This window comes from Dermacentor andersoni, chromosome 7, assembly GCF_023375885.2.
Source record: "Dermacentor andersoni chromosome 7, qqDerAnde1_hic_scaffold, whole genome shotgun sequence".
In the NCBI taxonomy this organism is placed as follows: Eukaryota; Metazoa; Arthropoda; class Arachnida; order Ixodida; family Ixodidae; genus Dermacentor; species Dermacentor andersoni.
Genome location: NC_092820.1, coordinates 101868329 through 101882585, shown reverse-complemented (window position 1 = coordinate 101882585; position 14257 = coordinate 101868329). Strand labels below are relative to the sequence as shown.

Below are 14257 nucleotides of genomic sequence, written 5' to 3'. Positions count from 1 at the left end.
AGAGGATGTTGTCTTCTTATCACATTTTCTATCTCCCTCCACTGACTAAGAAAGGTATTTGGGTGTCTTTCCAAGGCTGGCGTCAAGCGTAACAAAAAAGGAAACGCTTGTTTGCTGCTCGTATGCTTACCATCTTAGGCCACGTTTTATCCAAAGAAGGCATGGTTCCAGATCGGCCAAAACTCCGTGCAGTTGCAGATTTTCCCAAGCCCATTACCCTAAAGACATTACGCAGCTTACTCGGCCTCTGCACCTATTTTCGCCGCTTTAGGAAAAAAACATCGCAATGATCATCGCTTCTTTGACTAAACTGCTGGCTGGAGACCACCTAGTCTAAAGCCTGCAATAACGCGTTTACTATTGTACAGCGTCTGCTCACTTATCCCCCTCTTCTGTGACATTTTGACCCCTATGCCCCAACTGAAGTCCGAACAGATGTCAGTAGAGTCGGCCTTGGGGCGGTTCTCGGCCAACGAAGAGGTTGCCTTGGTGAATACAATATTGCTTATCTTAGTGGCACGCACAGAAAGGCGGAGCTGCACTGCTCTGGTATGAAAAGGAGTGTTTAGCCATATTCTGGGCACTTACGAAATTTCGGCCTTATCTATACGGCCGGCCATTTCACGTAGTAACGGACCATCGCACGGTGTCCTAGCTCTCCTAATGGAAAGACCCCTCTGGCTGCCTCGCACGCTGGGCGCTCCATTTGTAAGAGCACCACATCCGGGTAGTGTACCACTCGGAACGCAATCACACCAATGCCGACCCTTTATCTCGCTAGCCAGTTTCCTCTGACGAACACAGTCTTTCCTCACTCAACTTGATGGCGATGAAGAACTTTATTTATCCCCCTTTAAAGGGAAGGGGGCTATGGAATAGAGGGTATGGGGAGGAACTACTTGAAGTAGGCCTCCTTTATCCTTTCAGCCCACTCCAGGATGGCCTCCTGAAGATCGGGCCTGGAGCTGCGCAAGGCAGCCTCCCACTGCTCCTCACTAGATATTAATTGCTTGAGGAAAGGGGGAAGGCAGTGCTTAGGGCACCCCCACATGATGTGGTTTAAGTCTGCTTTGGGAGAGACACAGAATTTACAAGAGGGAGAAAGGTAAATGGCGGGATGAATGCGGTGGAGAAGGTAAGCGGTCGGAAAAGTGCGAGTCTGCAGCTGTCGCCGCAGAACTTCGCACCTACGCGGGGATTTGCCCATGAGTGGCGGAAAGGTTAAACGGTCTAATCGACTTGGTCCTGTCAGCACTTGCCATCGAAGACATACGCTCGGAGCAGAACAAAAACCCATGCATTTCTTTGCTTTTGGAGTTCCTCGCTGATCCTGACACTGTTCCGGCATCTAGGACTCTATGGCGGCGAGCACACCACTTTGTTATTGACGACCAACTCCTGTACAGTCGCAACCGACGCTGAGGGCCGGGAACGGCTGCTAGTAATACCGTGTAAGCTTCGGTCAAATTTGCGCATCGCTTCACCCTAATCCCCAATTTGCACACGGTGGCATGTTAAACGCCTACACCCACCTTGGGTTGCGGTATTACTGGCCTGGCATGTACAAGTTTGTTCGCAAGTAAGTCCGCTGCTACCTTGGCTGGTAGTCCAGAGAGTCATTCGGTAATTACACCACACTGCTCCTTTACGCCGTACGTTGTCAGAAGCACCTGGTCGATCCCGTCTCTTTTATGAGGTCAAAATTGACTGTTATGGTCCGGTTCCTTGTACTGGTGCTTATGCTTATATTATCCTTGCAATGGATCACCTCACACGCTATGCCGAAACCGCTGCATTCCCGTCGGAAAGTGCCCAAGACGTTGCATCACTTGTACAGGCATTTCGCTCTTCGTCATGGAGCCCCTCGGGAACACCTCAGTGACTGAGACGGCACTTATCTATCTGAAGTCGTGACGTCGCTTCTCAAGGAGGATCACGTCATCCACCGCACCAGTAGCGCATTTCATCCACAAACGAACGGATTCACGGAGCGTTTCAACCGATCTCTTGGCGACATGCTCGCCATTCGTCGCGTCCGGTTATTCCAACTAGGAAGCTGTGGTCTCGTTCGTCACTTTGGCCTATAATACCGTCACTCAAGGCAACACTGTTTTTTTTTCTCGTGTTTCTTACTGTATGGTCGTGAACTTTCCTGCACCATCGATGCAATTCAACCCTAGCAGCCCAATTCATGGCTATGTGTTCCTGTATCACAATCTGCGCCGCATGCTCAAGTATGCTAACAGCTTGCCCGCTGTCTTATCACCGCGGATTGGACACACCACAAGGATCGTCATGGTGGCCCTAACCTCCTAATCTTCCCTACCGATTCATTGGGTTGGCTGTGGGTTTCCCCTGTAGCTCCTGGCCTTCTCTCTAAATTGCTCCCGAGATACCATGGTCGTGTGATTGCATAAACTTCCTCCTTGATCTATACCGTACAGCCTGTGTCGCCCTCTTCTCATCAGTGGCCCCGCGGTAGCAAAATTGTTCACGTAGATTGGCTCAAGCGCTTCTACGATCCCTCTATGTTACCGTATGCTTAGATCGCCAGGACGGCGTCGTTTTTCTCCGGCAGGCAAATACAACGAAGAAGAACCGCCGGTCAGCCAGACGCATTTCCAGCTTATTAAGCACAAAGAAGAAGCGCCGGTCAGTCAAGTGCATCACTAGCGTTTCTGCATGGGGCTGGTGTAGCCTCTGCACCGAGTTTGACCTCTCCCTCCATGCATGCCCGGTCAATATACACGTTCCCACTCTTGTAATATAGCATCGCTGGATAAATAGTTACACAACACTTTGGCTCAGTATCAGCATAATGATAAGCGTCTTCTGAGATGGTGGAAGAATATATAATGCGGAAAGAAACTGGCAATGTGTAGAATGGTAGCATTGAAGTGGATTTCTTAAAATCCTTGGTACCTCGAACTACAATTCATTGCTAGGGCTTAAACATTACAATGCACACGAAGAGCATTAGGCAGCCTAGGACGTCTTTACACAATATGGTTGTGGTTGAATATGAATTCGCACTATAAATTAGGCGGCCCATTCGGGAGGTTTAAGGTGCCACATCGCACTAGGGCTATGAGAGATCCTGATAGCTTGTCAAGATAACAACTTATGTTGTCATGACGAAGAGAAGTCCAGTTGTCAAAACACTGGCAACGAGAGAGCTCAACCACTGCTGATCACGCCAGAAGACGAACGATAAGGACAACACAAAAGTTCACTAATAGGTCAAATAGCACACTATGATGAGCGAACGTTACGTTTACTGAGCGCGATGAATTATGAAATATGTGAGCTGATCCTTATAAAAGCCAAAAAACAACTGAAAGATAAAAGAAGGCGAGATGGATGGTACGTAGGATGTTTCCAGAACGGCTGTATCAGAGTGGTTTAATGAAATTTTTTAGTTACCTCGATCCTTGTGCACTTTAATAAATTACTTATAACAAGCAAAATAAATTGGCACAAATGATCGTTGACCAAGGAAATGTCGTGCAACCTTTCACCGCTCTCTAGTGAACGGACCTGCTAAAACATGCTTGAACATAGTACAATTGTGTTCGAGACCGAAAAAGAAGGGGTGCAGCTTCTGACCCTTATCTGCCACATCCGTAACTGCATTATAAAACTTGAATTAGCCAGCCTTTGATTATCCTTCATAAATAATAATTGACCTAGTTGAGCGCTTATCTTTTATGAGTATGTCCATGGGTGACGGGTTGGACGCTGAATTTGTGAGCGCTTACACTGTATGCTTGTTTCGCTTTTCAGCTCACAGCAACGTTTCAATAATTTTTCGTTGGTTATGTTGCCTCCTTTCTTGTAATTTTTCCCTTTTACTTGACGCCTGCTTTCATAGAGCAGCTTAAGGCACCCGTTGCGTCGGCGTTGTCCCTCGTAATCGAGCGAACGAGCGCAGGTGAAGTGAAAGCAAACGCGGAGCGCCACGGGAGATGAAATAAGAGAGCGAGAGGAGGAAAGTGAAGCAGGAGGGGCTACAGCTGAAGCATGAGGCGAAGAGTGGAGGAGGGCAGTATGGCGATAGAGTGATGAGGAAAGCAGAGTGCCGCACGAGACTACGAGATGGCGCCATAGTATTTCTAATATGTGATTGCTTGCGAGGCACGAATTGTGCAGTACTTTCTGGAAGCCACGCTTGCGCCAGCGATTACACTGGAACCTTCGGCGAGTCATGTTTAAAAGCCGACGTGCTTGACCGGCAGATCAGATTTTCGACGATTGCAGACTCTACTCGCCGTTATCGTTGTGCTTGAGTGCTAATTGTATTGCAACGCTTCGCTCCATTTGAAACGTCCCGCATGAGACAGATACTCCGCGCTAGCTAACATATCGCGAAATGAAAATACATATAGAGCTGCACTCAAATTTTGCATTAGGGAGTATCGTAATCGACGCTGAATTTTTTTATTATGTAAATAGTAGCCAAGTCGCTTAGCTTTTTGCTGCGATGAGCGTAATCACCTTTACTTGGACACAGCGTAAAATAAATCGACAAGGATTCACAGAGCAACGACACCACAAAGCGCTTTGTGGGGTCGTTACTCTGTAAGTCCCTGTTGATTTATGGTGCGCTGTGCTCCAGTAAACATGCACAACCAACTAGCCCCTCAGTTCGTCCTGAGCAATAACCTTGCCTTGTTCGAATCATCACCCGTCTGCACAGGTCTCTGCCACGCCCAACTAAAAGATGGTTGCAAGAAAGGGACTCTGCGGGCTTGCGGTGAGGATTACATTCCCTACGCGAAGACATCACACCTGGAATATTCTGGGTCACTGTTCGAGAAGCAATGCAAGTAAGACTGCAATCACCGCTTCCAACTTGTGCAAGCCATAGTGGTAATAATAAGTGAATGAGGGCATGAATCCGAATAAAACTAGAAAGGTAACCGTCTTGAATCACGTGCCTTTCATTCGGATTTGCGAAGCCGTACTCATTATTGAAATTCCAGATGATAAAAAGAAACGTTACTTCACAATTCCATTTCGTGTTTTGTGCAGTTAGCATTAAGTTCAGAGCCGTCGTTGTTGCCTATCGAATAAATCAACTCGGGAATTTTAAGTGCAAAAACCACTTCATTATGAGGCATGGCGAAGCGGTGAAACCGAATTAACTTCGACCACTAGGGGGAACTTAACATGCTCCCAATGAACGAGGCACGGGCGTTTTCACCCCCATCTAAATGCGGCCGGTGCAGCTGGGATTTGATCCCGTGACCTCATGCTTAGCAGCACAACACCACAGCCATTAGAGCATTGCTGTGAGTTAACTACCGAACATGTGGCTACTATCCACTACAGACGATTGGCCACGAAGTGGGTGTGTTATTCAAATTTATAGAGAGAAATAACATTTCAGAATTGCTGTGGGCTGATGTGCTGTAGCAGGTGAAAACATTTGTTAAAATGAATGCAATAATATCAGAAGGAATCAATAAGCAATTAATGAAAGGTACGCATTCAAGAGTTAAAGAAATTAAACAATTTTAACGAGGCGTTTGCTTGGATTCCATAAAAAAATTCAGAATAGCTGCGCATACATCTCTGTGGTTGAAGACCAGAGTAAAGGCCCCAACCGAAAAAAAAAACAGGTTCTGTTAAGTCCAGGCCAAATCTTCGAAGGGGCTGCTGCAATATTCTTTTTCTTGCCGATGTAAAGCGGTGATACGATAGAAGGAAGTGACCACATTGTTTCTTTCTCAGAGTAACTGCTGTCCGCGGCGTGCCTCTTTCTCATCCGTGTCGTTGCTTGCGCTGAAAATTTCTTTGAAGATGAATCACGGTAATCACGGTAAACAGGGTTTCCGAAAAGAAATACTTCAAAATTTCGATATCATCCCCTTGCGGAACAATACTAATGTGTGACATTTACATAAAACACGCGGCGCCAGACCACTAGCGTGAATACGAATCCTTCACGTCACCTGACATCGATTTCGATCACAGCCATAACAGGACTGATGCCAACGTCGGACAACGTAATGCCGAAAGACAGCTTTCTTTCAATTATTCTAGTAATTCTAGGACGGCTTCTTTAGGCCACAATAGCGAAAATACGAGTAGAGAATGTATCGTGAACAAATGGAACCTCCTTTCTTGACGAAGGAAACAGGCTGAGGATTTGAAAGCTTGTGTGCCCCGAAGTTCTACGTCCGAGACACTCGGAACGAAACGGCGTCCGGAGTTCCGGAATGGCAGCCAGAGCCGGGTCCTTTTCTCGTTCCCTACGGCCTTGATCCGATGGTCTACAAACGACAGAATAGGAGGATTTTCGTCCTCCGACAAGTCCGACGACTGCACCATTGTATAGACAAAGCCTGTAACAGCGCGGCTGCTATGTCACATGGCCAGAGGCGGCGATTGTGGCGCCCACGGCCGTGTACCTCGCAACTTCGATCAGCCCAGTCGACGCATTCGCTTGTGATGCCGCTCATCGCGGCATACAGCTAAGCTGCCGCTAGTTTCTTAAACGAAATACTTACTAATATAGTAAGGTTATGCAGAACGTGCGGCCGAACTGCTGGCGAGATCGGGAGCCGCGATGCTATCGCAATTGGCAGGTGGACTGCCTAAAACCGACCGTCTCAGCCTGACGGCTCGCTTGGCTTGGACGTTTCTCTTCCCTTCAACGACCTCGAGAAAACCAACTGCACGCATTTACGTACAGCATAAGCGTGCGAATGTTAATCTAGAAATCTACATGTTAATCGAGGATGTTCATATTGGAGAAAAATTTTTTAATACGCTACGCCGTCTACTGTAGACGATGAAATATAACATTCACGCAACAATTCAATAACTTTCATCCCTTCGCAGTGGACCTAGTGCTAGAGTGCACGCCTTCTCGCTCAGACAGCCTAACCTATCCAGCTAAACGCAACTGCCCACAAGTAAACATTGTGTAGACGCGGAATTATTCAGTGGGCGTTCTTTGGTATATATCCTGTGTCCGTAAAAAAGTCATGGTGCACTTTTGAACGGTCACAGGAAATTGATGAAACAAGATAGACATGTGAAATCTTCATGAAATAAAAGGGAAACTCTCCAAGTTTCATCCTGTTCAGTGCACTTCGATTATGTGGTGGCGCTTCGTCGTACACGCGACGATATTCACGTTGCACTTTGGTCACGGATTCTGAATTTAGCAAGCCACAGAACACAATCAACTTGCCTCTGTACCATCCACATCTCGACTAGTGTGGGCGTGGGCTGATCGGTTGCTGCGTATTTTGTAGTGCTGCGTCATCAGCTGCGCGCGCACACCCTTACACAGCATACTACGGAAACTTGGAGGGTTTTCGTTTCATTTGGTGAAGATTTCACATTTTTATGTTGTTTTGTTGCGTTCCTGTGACCGGCCAAAAGCACACCATGACTTTACGAACACATTGTATAGCGAGTGTGTCAGCGAACACTTTCAAGGAAAATTAATATGGCCTGTGGCAAATAGCGTAATTCTGGTCTATGAACTGGTCTACTCGAAAAGGCCGACATTACTTGCACAAGAAATTGAAACGTACAATTGACTAATTACCGAAAATTCAGTAATTAAGTTTCTAACTAATGAACTTATGGCACATATTGCGATTTAGAAATTCTAGCCGGGTAGCTCGCAAGGCATTTGCACTTGGAACGAATTCTCAGGATGACACCAGTTTCGATATATTAATTTCCGAACTTTGCGAAGTTTGCATTGGTGTTCCTGTTAGATTTGTGCTGCAATGCACAGATCGACGCTATGTTGTGGAAGTAAGTGGAACGACATTGCATCTTTATCTGAAATTTGAGGGCACATATCTCGTAAATGGTGTCATCCACGCAATTATTTTCAAGTGGATATGCATTGCAGCCTCACCCGCGGCAAATTGTAATTGCAATATTTGTCTTAAGGTAATGAGTTAAAAAACTTATTTTGAGAAGGTTTGTTAATTGTACGATCATGCACTTCGCTTTCTGATGCATGTCCGCCTCTTTGAGTAGATCAGATCAGAAACTAAAAATGTGTTATCTGCCACAGGTTATTTTTAAAATATCTTGAAAGTGTTGGCTGAAACACCCAGTATAAATGCAACGCATGTGTGCTCTCAACGGAGAAACTATGAACACTTTTCATTGCTATAGTATGCTTTAGGCAATAGCGGGACCATTTTGCCACGAATATGTTAAATAGCAAATTTTTTTTACCTTTGCAGATGCAGTAGGCCTTTATAATTTGGTCGCAGCAGTGTGCACAAATAAGGCGTGAAAAACAAGGCTGCCTTTCTAAACTTCGCATGATAACGCACGACCCCGTATTCTCGGAAATGTACTGACTTTGAGAAGAAACTGCTTAGGTGTTCTTAGTGTACCCATTGTGGTGTTAATAAAGGATACTTTATATTCTGCAGTGCACTCCCCGCAGTTGTTTAATGTTGTGAAAACCAGGATGAAAGATTTGCTGATAATATTGGTAAAAAGGTTGTGCATTATACATATATTTTCGAAAAATGTTCGATATTCAATTCCGTGTGCTTGAGGCACTGTTTGGTTCTTGTGCAGCTGGGGATCAAAATTGATGTTTGCACACTCCTCATAGCCATTATTTCCTCAACATGTGCTTACCCAGGAGAAGTGAAATGTTTGTGGTAAATGCACTGAAGTTCCCAAGCGCAACTGGCACTTTAAGAAATGATATGGTGAAGAAGATAGACAAAAAGTTGAGCCAGTCAGCCTTCACCATTGCTTTTTTTTATTTCTTTTGAGGACGTTCAAGGAACAGATCGCTTGCAGTATCCAGTTCTGCAAAAACTGCCTAGACGGTTTGTCCAAAGCTGCTACCCTGCTGCCCCTAGAAGCTCTCGAGGACAACATCGACGTCATTTGCATCAATGGTTCGAAGCAGTACGTAGGTAAGGAGGTATATTGCAATTGCTGACAAATCAATCATAGAGCGCTTTCCCGTAATGAATCGACCAGAGTACTGCGACTGCGTTGGTTCGTCTAAAGCCCTTGAAAGACCCACTCTCATTACACATTTTGAGAGGATTCAAGCCCGTAGTAACCACACAGCGTCGCCAAACTTCTACGCTTGCCATTTATTTAAGTTTATTGAAGGCACTTGAATATACGATAGTCTCAATTGGAGTTTCCTCATTGTGCATATATTTCTCTTAGAGCGGGTGAGCGGGGTGTATCTTTTAGCATTTTAGCAGAAGGCTGCTTCTGTGATTTTATTCTCTTTGGTATTTGTTTTTTCGTGTTACAACGGCGACAAAATCAATAATCGTTATCAATCAATGGGAATAAATCAATCTTGTAATGTGCCCAGAAGCATTATATATATATATAATAAGGAGGACTAGAAATTGCTGATTGTCCGCTGATGTAGTTTACCAATATAACCATATATAACCTACATAGATAATTACAATATAAAATAACAAAGCGTAACATAACCAAGTATGACATGCAACATTAAGAAAAACATTGCGGTTTTTGGACGCCCGGGCACTAAGGCCATGGTAACCTTCACATGGAACAAGCGGGCACCTACATACCAACTAGAAAGAATAAAGAATTCACGTACCACACAACTAGGGTTACCACCTAAAATAGAATAAGGGCATTGATATTTCTGGAAATAAATAATGAGATGGATTCGAGTGCTGCTTGGAAAGTGGGGATATCGAGGCCGTGGAACATATGAATTTCATGTTAGGGCTCCCACAGGCCTGCAGAATCATGGCCAACGTTTCTATTAGCCGCGATAATTAGATAAATAAAAAGGTCCAGGAACCAAACTTATTTTTGTAATAAAAAATTCGGAAGACGCTTAAGCTTCGCCTTCAAGAGTGCAACGCGACAGCATTAAAAGATCCCTGACTGCATATCACGATTCCCGGAAAGTGCAGCGTAATCCTAATGTTTACTGGTAAATGCTCACGGGGAACGCCATGCACGAAGGCGCGCTTTCTCGTCGAAACGCCGCCTTTTGCATGGGCCGCGATGAGGCGGAGAGGCGAGCGCCATCTGCAAGTGTTTCAAAGAAGCGGGTGCGCCGCTCCGTGGACTCATATTTGCGCGCCGGCGCGCGCAAATGGCGGACGCCGTCTCCTCCGGTCTCTGCATTGTAGAAACGCTTAAAAAAGGGGTTTGTTTGAGTTCTCGCCTAACAAAATTATCATAATGCTTAAAAACAGCGCAAAGAACGTACACCGGACAACGCTGTTAGCGCTGTTTTTAAACATTATGAAAACCACCAACTCGCCCAATCTGCCGTTCTTCTTCAACAGAAATATTTTTTCTCGTATATTCAAATTACACTCCGAGAGCTATCATGTCTGTAGGTTGTGTGTAAGTCGTAGTTTAGGATTTTTCCATGTATTTTAGGTTGCAAAATACAATTAGTTCAGTGAATTACTTGCGTCAGATCAACGGCCTGGGTAAGTGTGGTTCGCAAATCGTTATGGCGACGCGGCGTCCTACTCCAGACGCTCGACGCCGACGTGGGACACGGGATCCTTAACGCTGTCGCGTTAACACCGCCCTCTACCGACAACAACAATAATAATAATGTCATTTTATGCCAACTCTCCTAACTTTTGCGCACGAACCTTTGCAATCTATTTTTTTATATGTGGGGGCTTTAGTATGCCAAGAAATGTCGTTTCATGACATATTTACCGTGACAAAAAGCTGTCCCGGCTTAAGCACCACCGGCGCGAAAGTACACGTCATCAAAGGCATTGGGAAAAGCCGCTTTCCTTCAGTAAGAATGCAAGAGAAACTTTGATCAAGAGAATGAAGGAACGACTCCCTAAATTCTATGAATTCTTTCACTTTTTTGTATCCGGCTAAAGGTTCTGAGAACGGGATATATTTGGAATTAGTAGGATATTTGGGACATCGATGGTGGTGGTATGGAGCAGATGTACAACAACGGCTTCTAATCTAAAGGATGTAACATAGACTGCTCTTCCAGTCCACTCCATCTTCAGCGTTGCAGTGGCCCCTGACACCGCAGAAAACATTACCGAGAAGCAGTGGGTCTATACTAGTCCACGTGCAACCAAATTAGGAACTACCATTAAGCTTCTTTCTGAGAAATAAAAGGAATTTGGCTTGATTTGATTTGAAAGACAGTTCCTCACCAGAACAAGAATTGGCCTCCCTAGTATCCGGCCACTCTCTCCCTCATGACTCCAGCAATTACCCATGGCCGTCAGTCGCCAGCGGCTGCGGAGCACGTGGCCAAGGAGGCGTTTAAATCGGCGATGTGGAAGAAGGTGATACTAATCTCTGCATCCGGACAAGCCACCACTGGAATGCGAACCTGGCAACGCCTAATACGTCAACACTCTCGAGCGAGGCTAGCTTATCGTGTCTCTTTGAGGAATTATCAGTCATTGCCTGGGATATGGCTTTAGTTAGATTCGAAGAATTTGGGAGGCTTATACAGTGTCGACTAAGGGCCACGTTTTCTGGTACAGAGGTGTTCAAAATACGAGAGAATACGGGGTAGGATTTCGTACCCATAAGCATAAAGCGGGCAAAATTGATGAATTCTACAGCATTATTGAGCGGTAGCAATCGTAATACAAGTGAATAGGAGGTAAAGAATAAAAGTAGTGCGAGCATGCGCTCCAGCCTCCAGTAACGATGATGATGAAATAGAGCAGTTTTATGAAGACGGTGAATCGGCAATCAAAAAAGTGCAAACTCACTATAATGTATTCACGGGCAACTTCTATGCAAAAGTCGGTGAAAAGCAGGATAGGCAGCAAGGAACTGTCAACTACAGCAACGATCCTGGTAACACTAGATGAAGATGTTGGTAGAATTCGCGGAAAGGAATAGACCTCAAACAACGAATACCTTCTTCAGGAAGCACAATAACACGAAGTGGACCTGGGAAAGCCCAAATGGAGAAACAAGCAATGAAACATATTTCATAATTTCTGCCGAACCTAGCATACTACAGGATGTAGAAGTGTTAGGTAGGGTAAAGGGCAGTGATCACAGGTTAGTGAGGCCTAGAACTGCTCACTATTTGAAAAAAAAAGGTATGGGGTTTTACCTGCTAATACGACGACCTGATGATGAAGCAAACCGTAATGGGGGACCGCAGAAATATGGACCACAGGGGTTCTTTAACATGCACCTAAATCGAAGTACACGGGTGTTTTCATATTTCGCCCCCATCGAAATGCGGCCGCCGTGACCAGGATCCAATCTCGCGACCTATAGTTTAGCAGCCCAATATCATAGCCACTAAACAACCACGGCGGGGCGCAAGTTGAAGAGAGGAAGAGCAAATTTGTCGGCAAAAAACATGCCAACCTAGACGCAGTAACGGGAAAAGCCGACAAATTTAGTCTAGAGCTTGCAAATGGATATGAAGATTTCGTACAGGAAGCTAAAACTGCCGTAGGTGCAATGAATGAAATCGTGACTAGGCTGATTGGAGAAGCACTAGCTGAAGCGGGAGTTAAGGTGCCAGGCAACCAGTAGGTTAGCACTCGCAAATAATGGAGGACTTTAAAAAGCTTTTATAATCATTCTTTATAATAAAGAGCTTTTTGTTTTTCATTCAATATGGAACAGACTTTGTCTGTTGCCATGTGTTCACCTTCACAGTTAGGGCAGCGAGATGTGGGACTGTCGCGGGAATTTACGTCGTCATTTTCACCACATTTGGCACAGACCACAACACTTCTGCAGTTAACCCTGTACGTGACCAATCATTAGATATTTACGGCACTGTAAAGGTCTTGGTACAAACGGTCGTACTGGGTATCGCACCAGTGCAGTCTTTATGTGGCTAAGTAGCTTTTCGCAGTGAAACAGTATCTTCACACACTTTGACGAGCTGAGCATTTGGGCGCTGATGATTTTGCATAAAATTAACTATTACTTTCACAGATCTTTTTATTCGGTTCTATTACGAAATCTTGATTTAATGCGTAGAGCAAGTTTTAATGCAAGTGTTAATTTGCTGCAAGTGTTACAACAAATATACAATTGGTCACGAGACAAGATACTGCAAACCTATAAAATTCAGAAAAAGGGTGATGTGACAGTCCTGTATTGTAATAAATGTCAACAGCTTAATCAGCGCAAGCTCAGACAAAGGCTGCAGGTGACAGCTTTTACAGTACTAGCATAATATTTTGATCCCCGAAGTGCTGCAAAAATAAAATCAGATCACAGAGTATAAGAGTATCTAATAAGAATCGCTATTAGTAATATATTTTTAGAGACATCAAGGTGGGCAAGACCAGACGGTGCACTCCTTTCGCTACAGCACACTTATTCTTTACCGTAACATCAGGAAGAAACAATAAAAAGTTCAAACTGCGGCATGGAATACGAGACATGAAGAGAACTCCGGCATGCACTGTTTAGTGTGCTTTCAGAGACGACCGAAATGTTTCTGGAGTTTCCAAATGTGCGGCTCTTAATTATTATTATTTGAACAGCGTAGTGAATGCACGTCGACTATTCTATGGGGCCGTCGGTCTCTGGTCGCATTGATGTTTGGCGCGCGTGATGGCCCAAAAAGGGATATGCTTGATAACGCTTGAGCACCATTAAGAACGGAAAAGTTCTTGTGGGTCTACAAGGAATAATAATGAGATGGTCACACCTGCTTGCTAGCTTGCCATGACGCTGTGCTTTGGAAGCAGTGCAGAAACCTGTCTTCGTGGATACGTGCATGCTTTCCACCAGAAGAAGAAAAGCCTAATAAATAAACCAAATTAGATCGAATTTGGTTAATTTTATGCTGCGTGTTTTGGGGAATGGTTGATATTTTGCTGGCAAAAGTTGATGTCTATTTTGAACGAAGGTAGATGTGGTTGGCATAGCTTGAATGAACTCCAGGCCCGTTGTACTTTGCTATTTGCAAGTGCAGAAATGCTCAGAAAGGGATCAATGGGCATAAGTAAGGGAGCAACATTGGCAAAATCTCCAGCACTAATGACCTAAGGACCTCCGCAGAAGGATAAGAAGTGGACCTTAAATTACTCCGATAATGATATCCACTGGATGTTCCCAGGATGGCTGCTCTTGGACTCGGACGTCGGGATCTTATCGGACGTCCGATGGGAGTTTCAATGCCCATTGGGATGTAGGCTATACCCGGTGTGCCGGCCGGTAAAAAACGCTCCCAAGTGGTTACCTTTTGTTCTTACACTGTAAACAAAAATAGGCTCATCTGGGAGGTTTTAACAGGTGATGTGCCCTAAAA

At 44.9% G+C, this 14257-nt stretch overlaps 1 protein-coding gene across 1 annotated transcript in view; it reads left to right on the top strand.

The window, feature by feature from the left end:
- The window catches only part of LOC126534023 (arylsulfatase I-like), a 94557-nt gene extending 85613 nt beyond the window's left edge, over nt 1-8944 (top strand). The window contains exons 12-13 of the mRNA XM_055072965.2: nt 4697-4826; nt 8773-8944. Of these exons, the coding sequence (XP_054928940.2) occupies nt 4697-4826; nt 8773-8944 (302 nt within the window). The remainder of the gene's footprint in view (nt 1-4696; nt 4827-8772) is intronic.
- Nucleotides 8945-14257: the final 5313 nt, after the last annotated feature.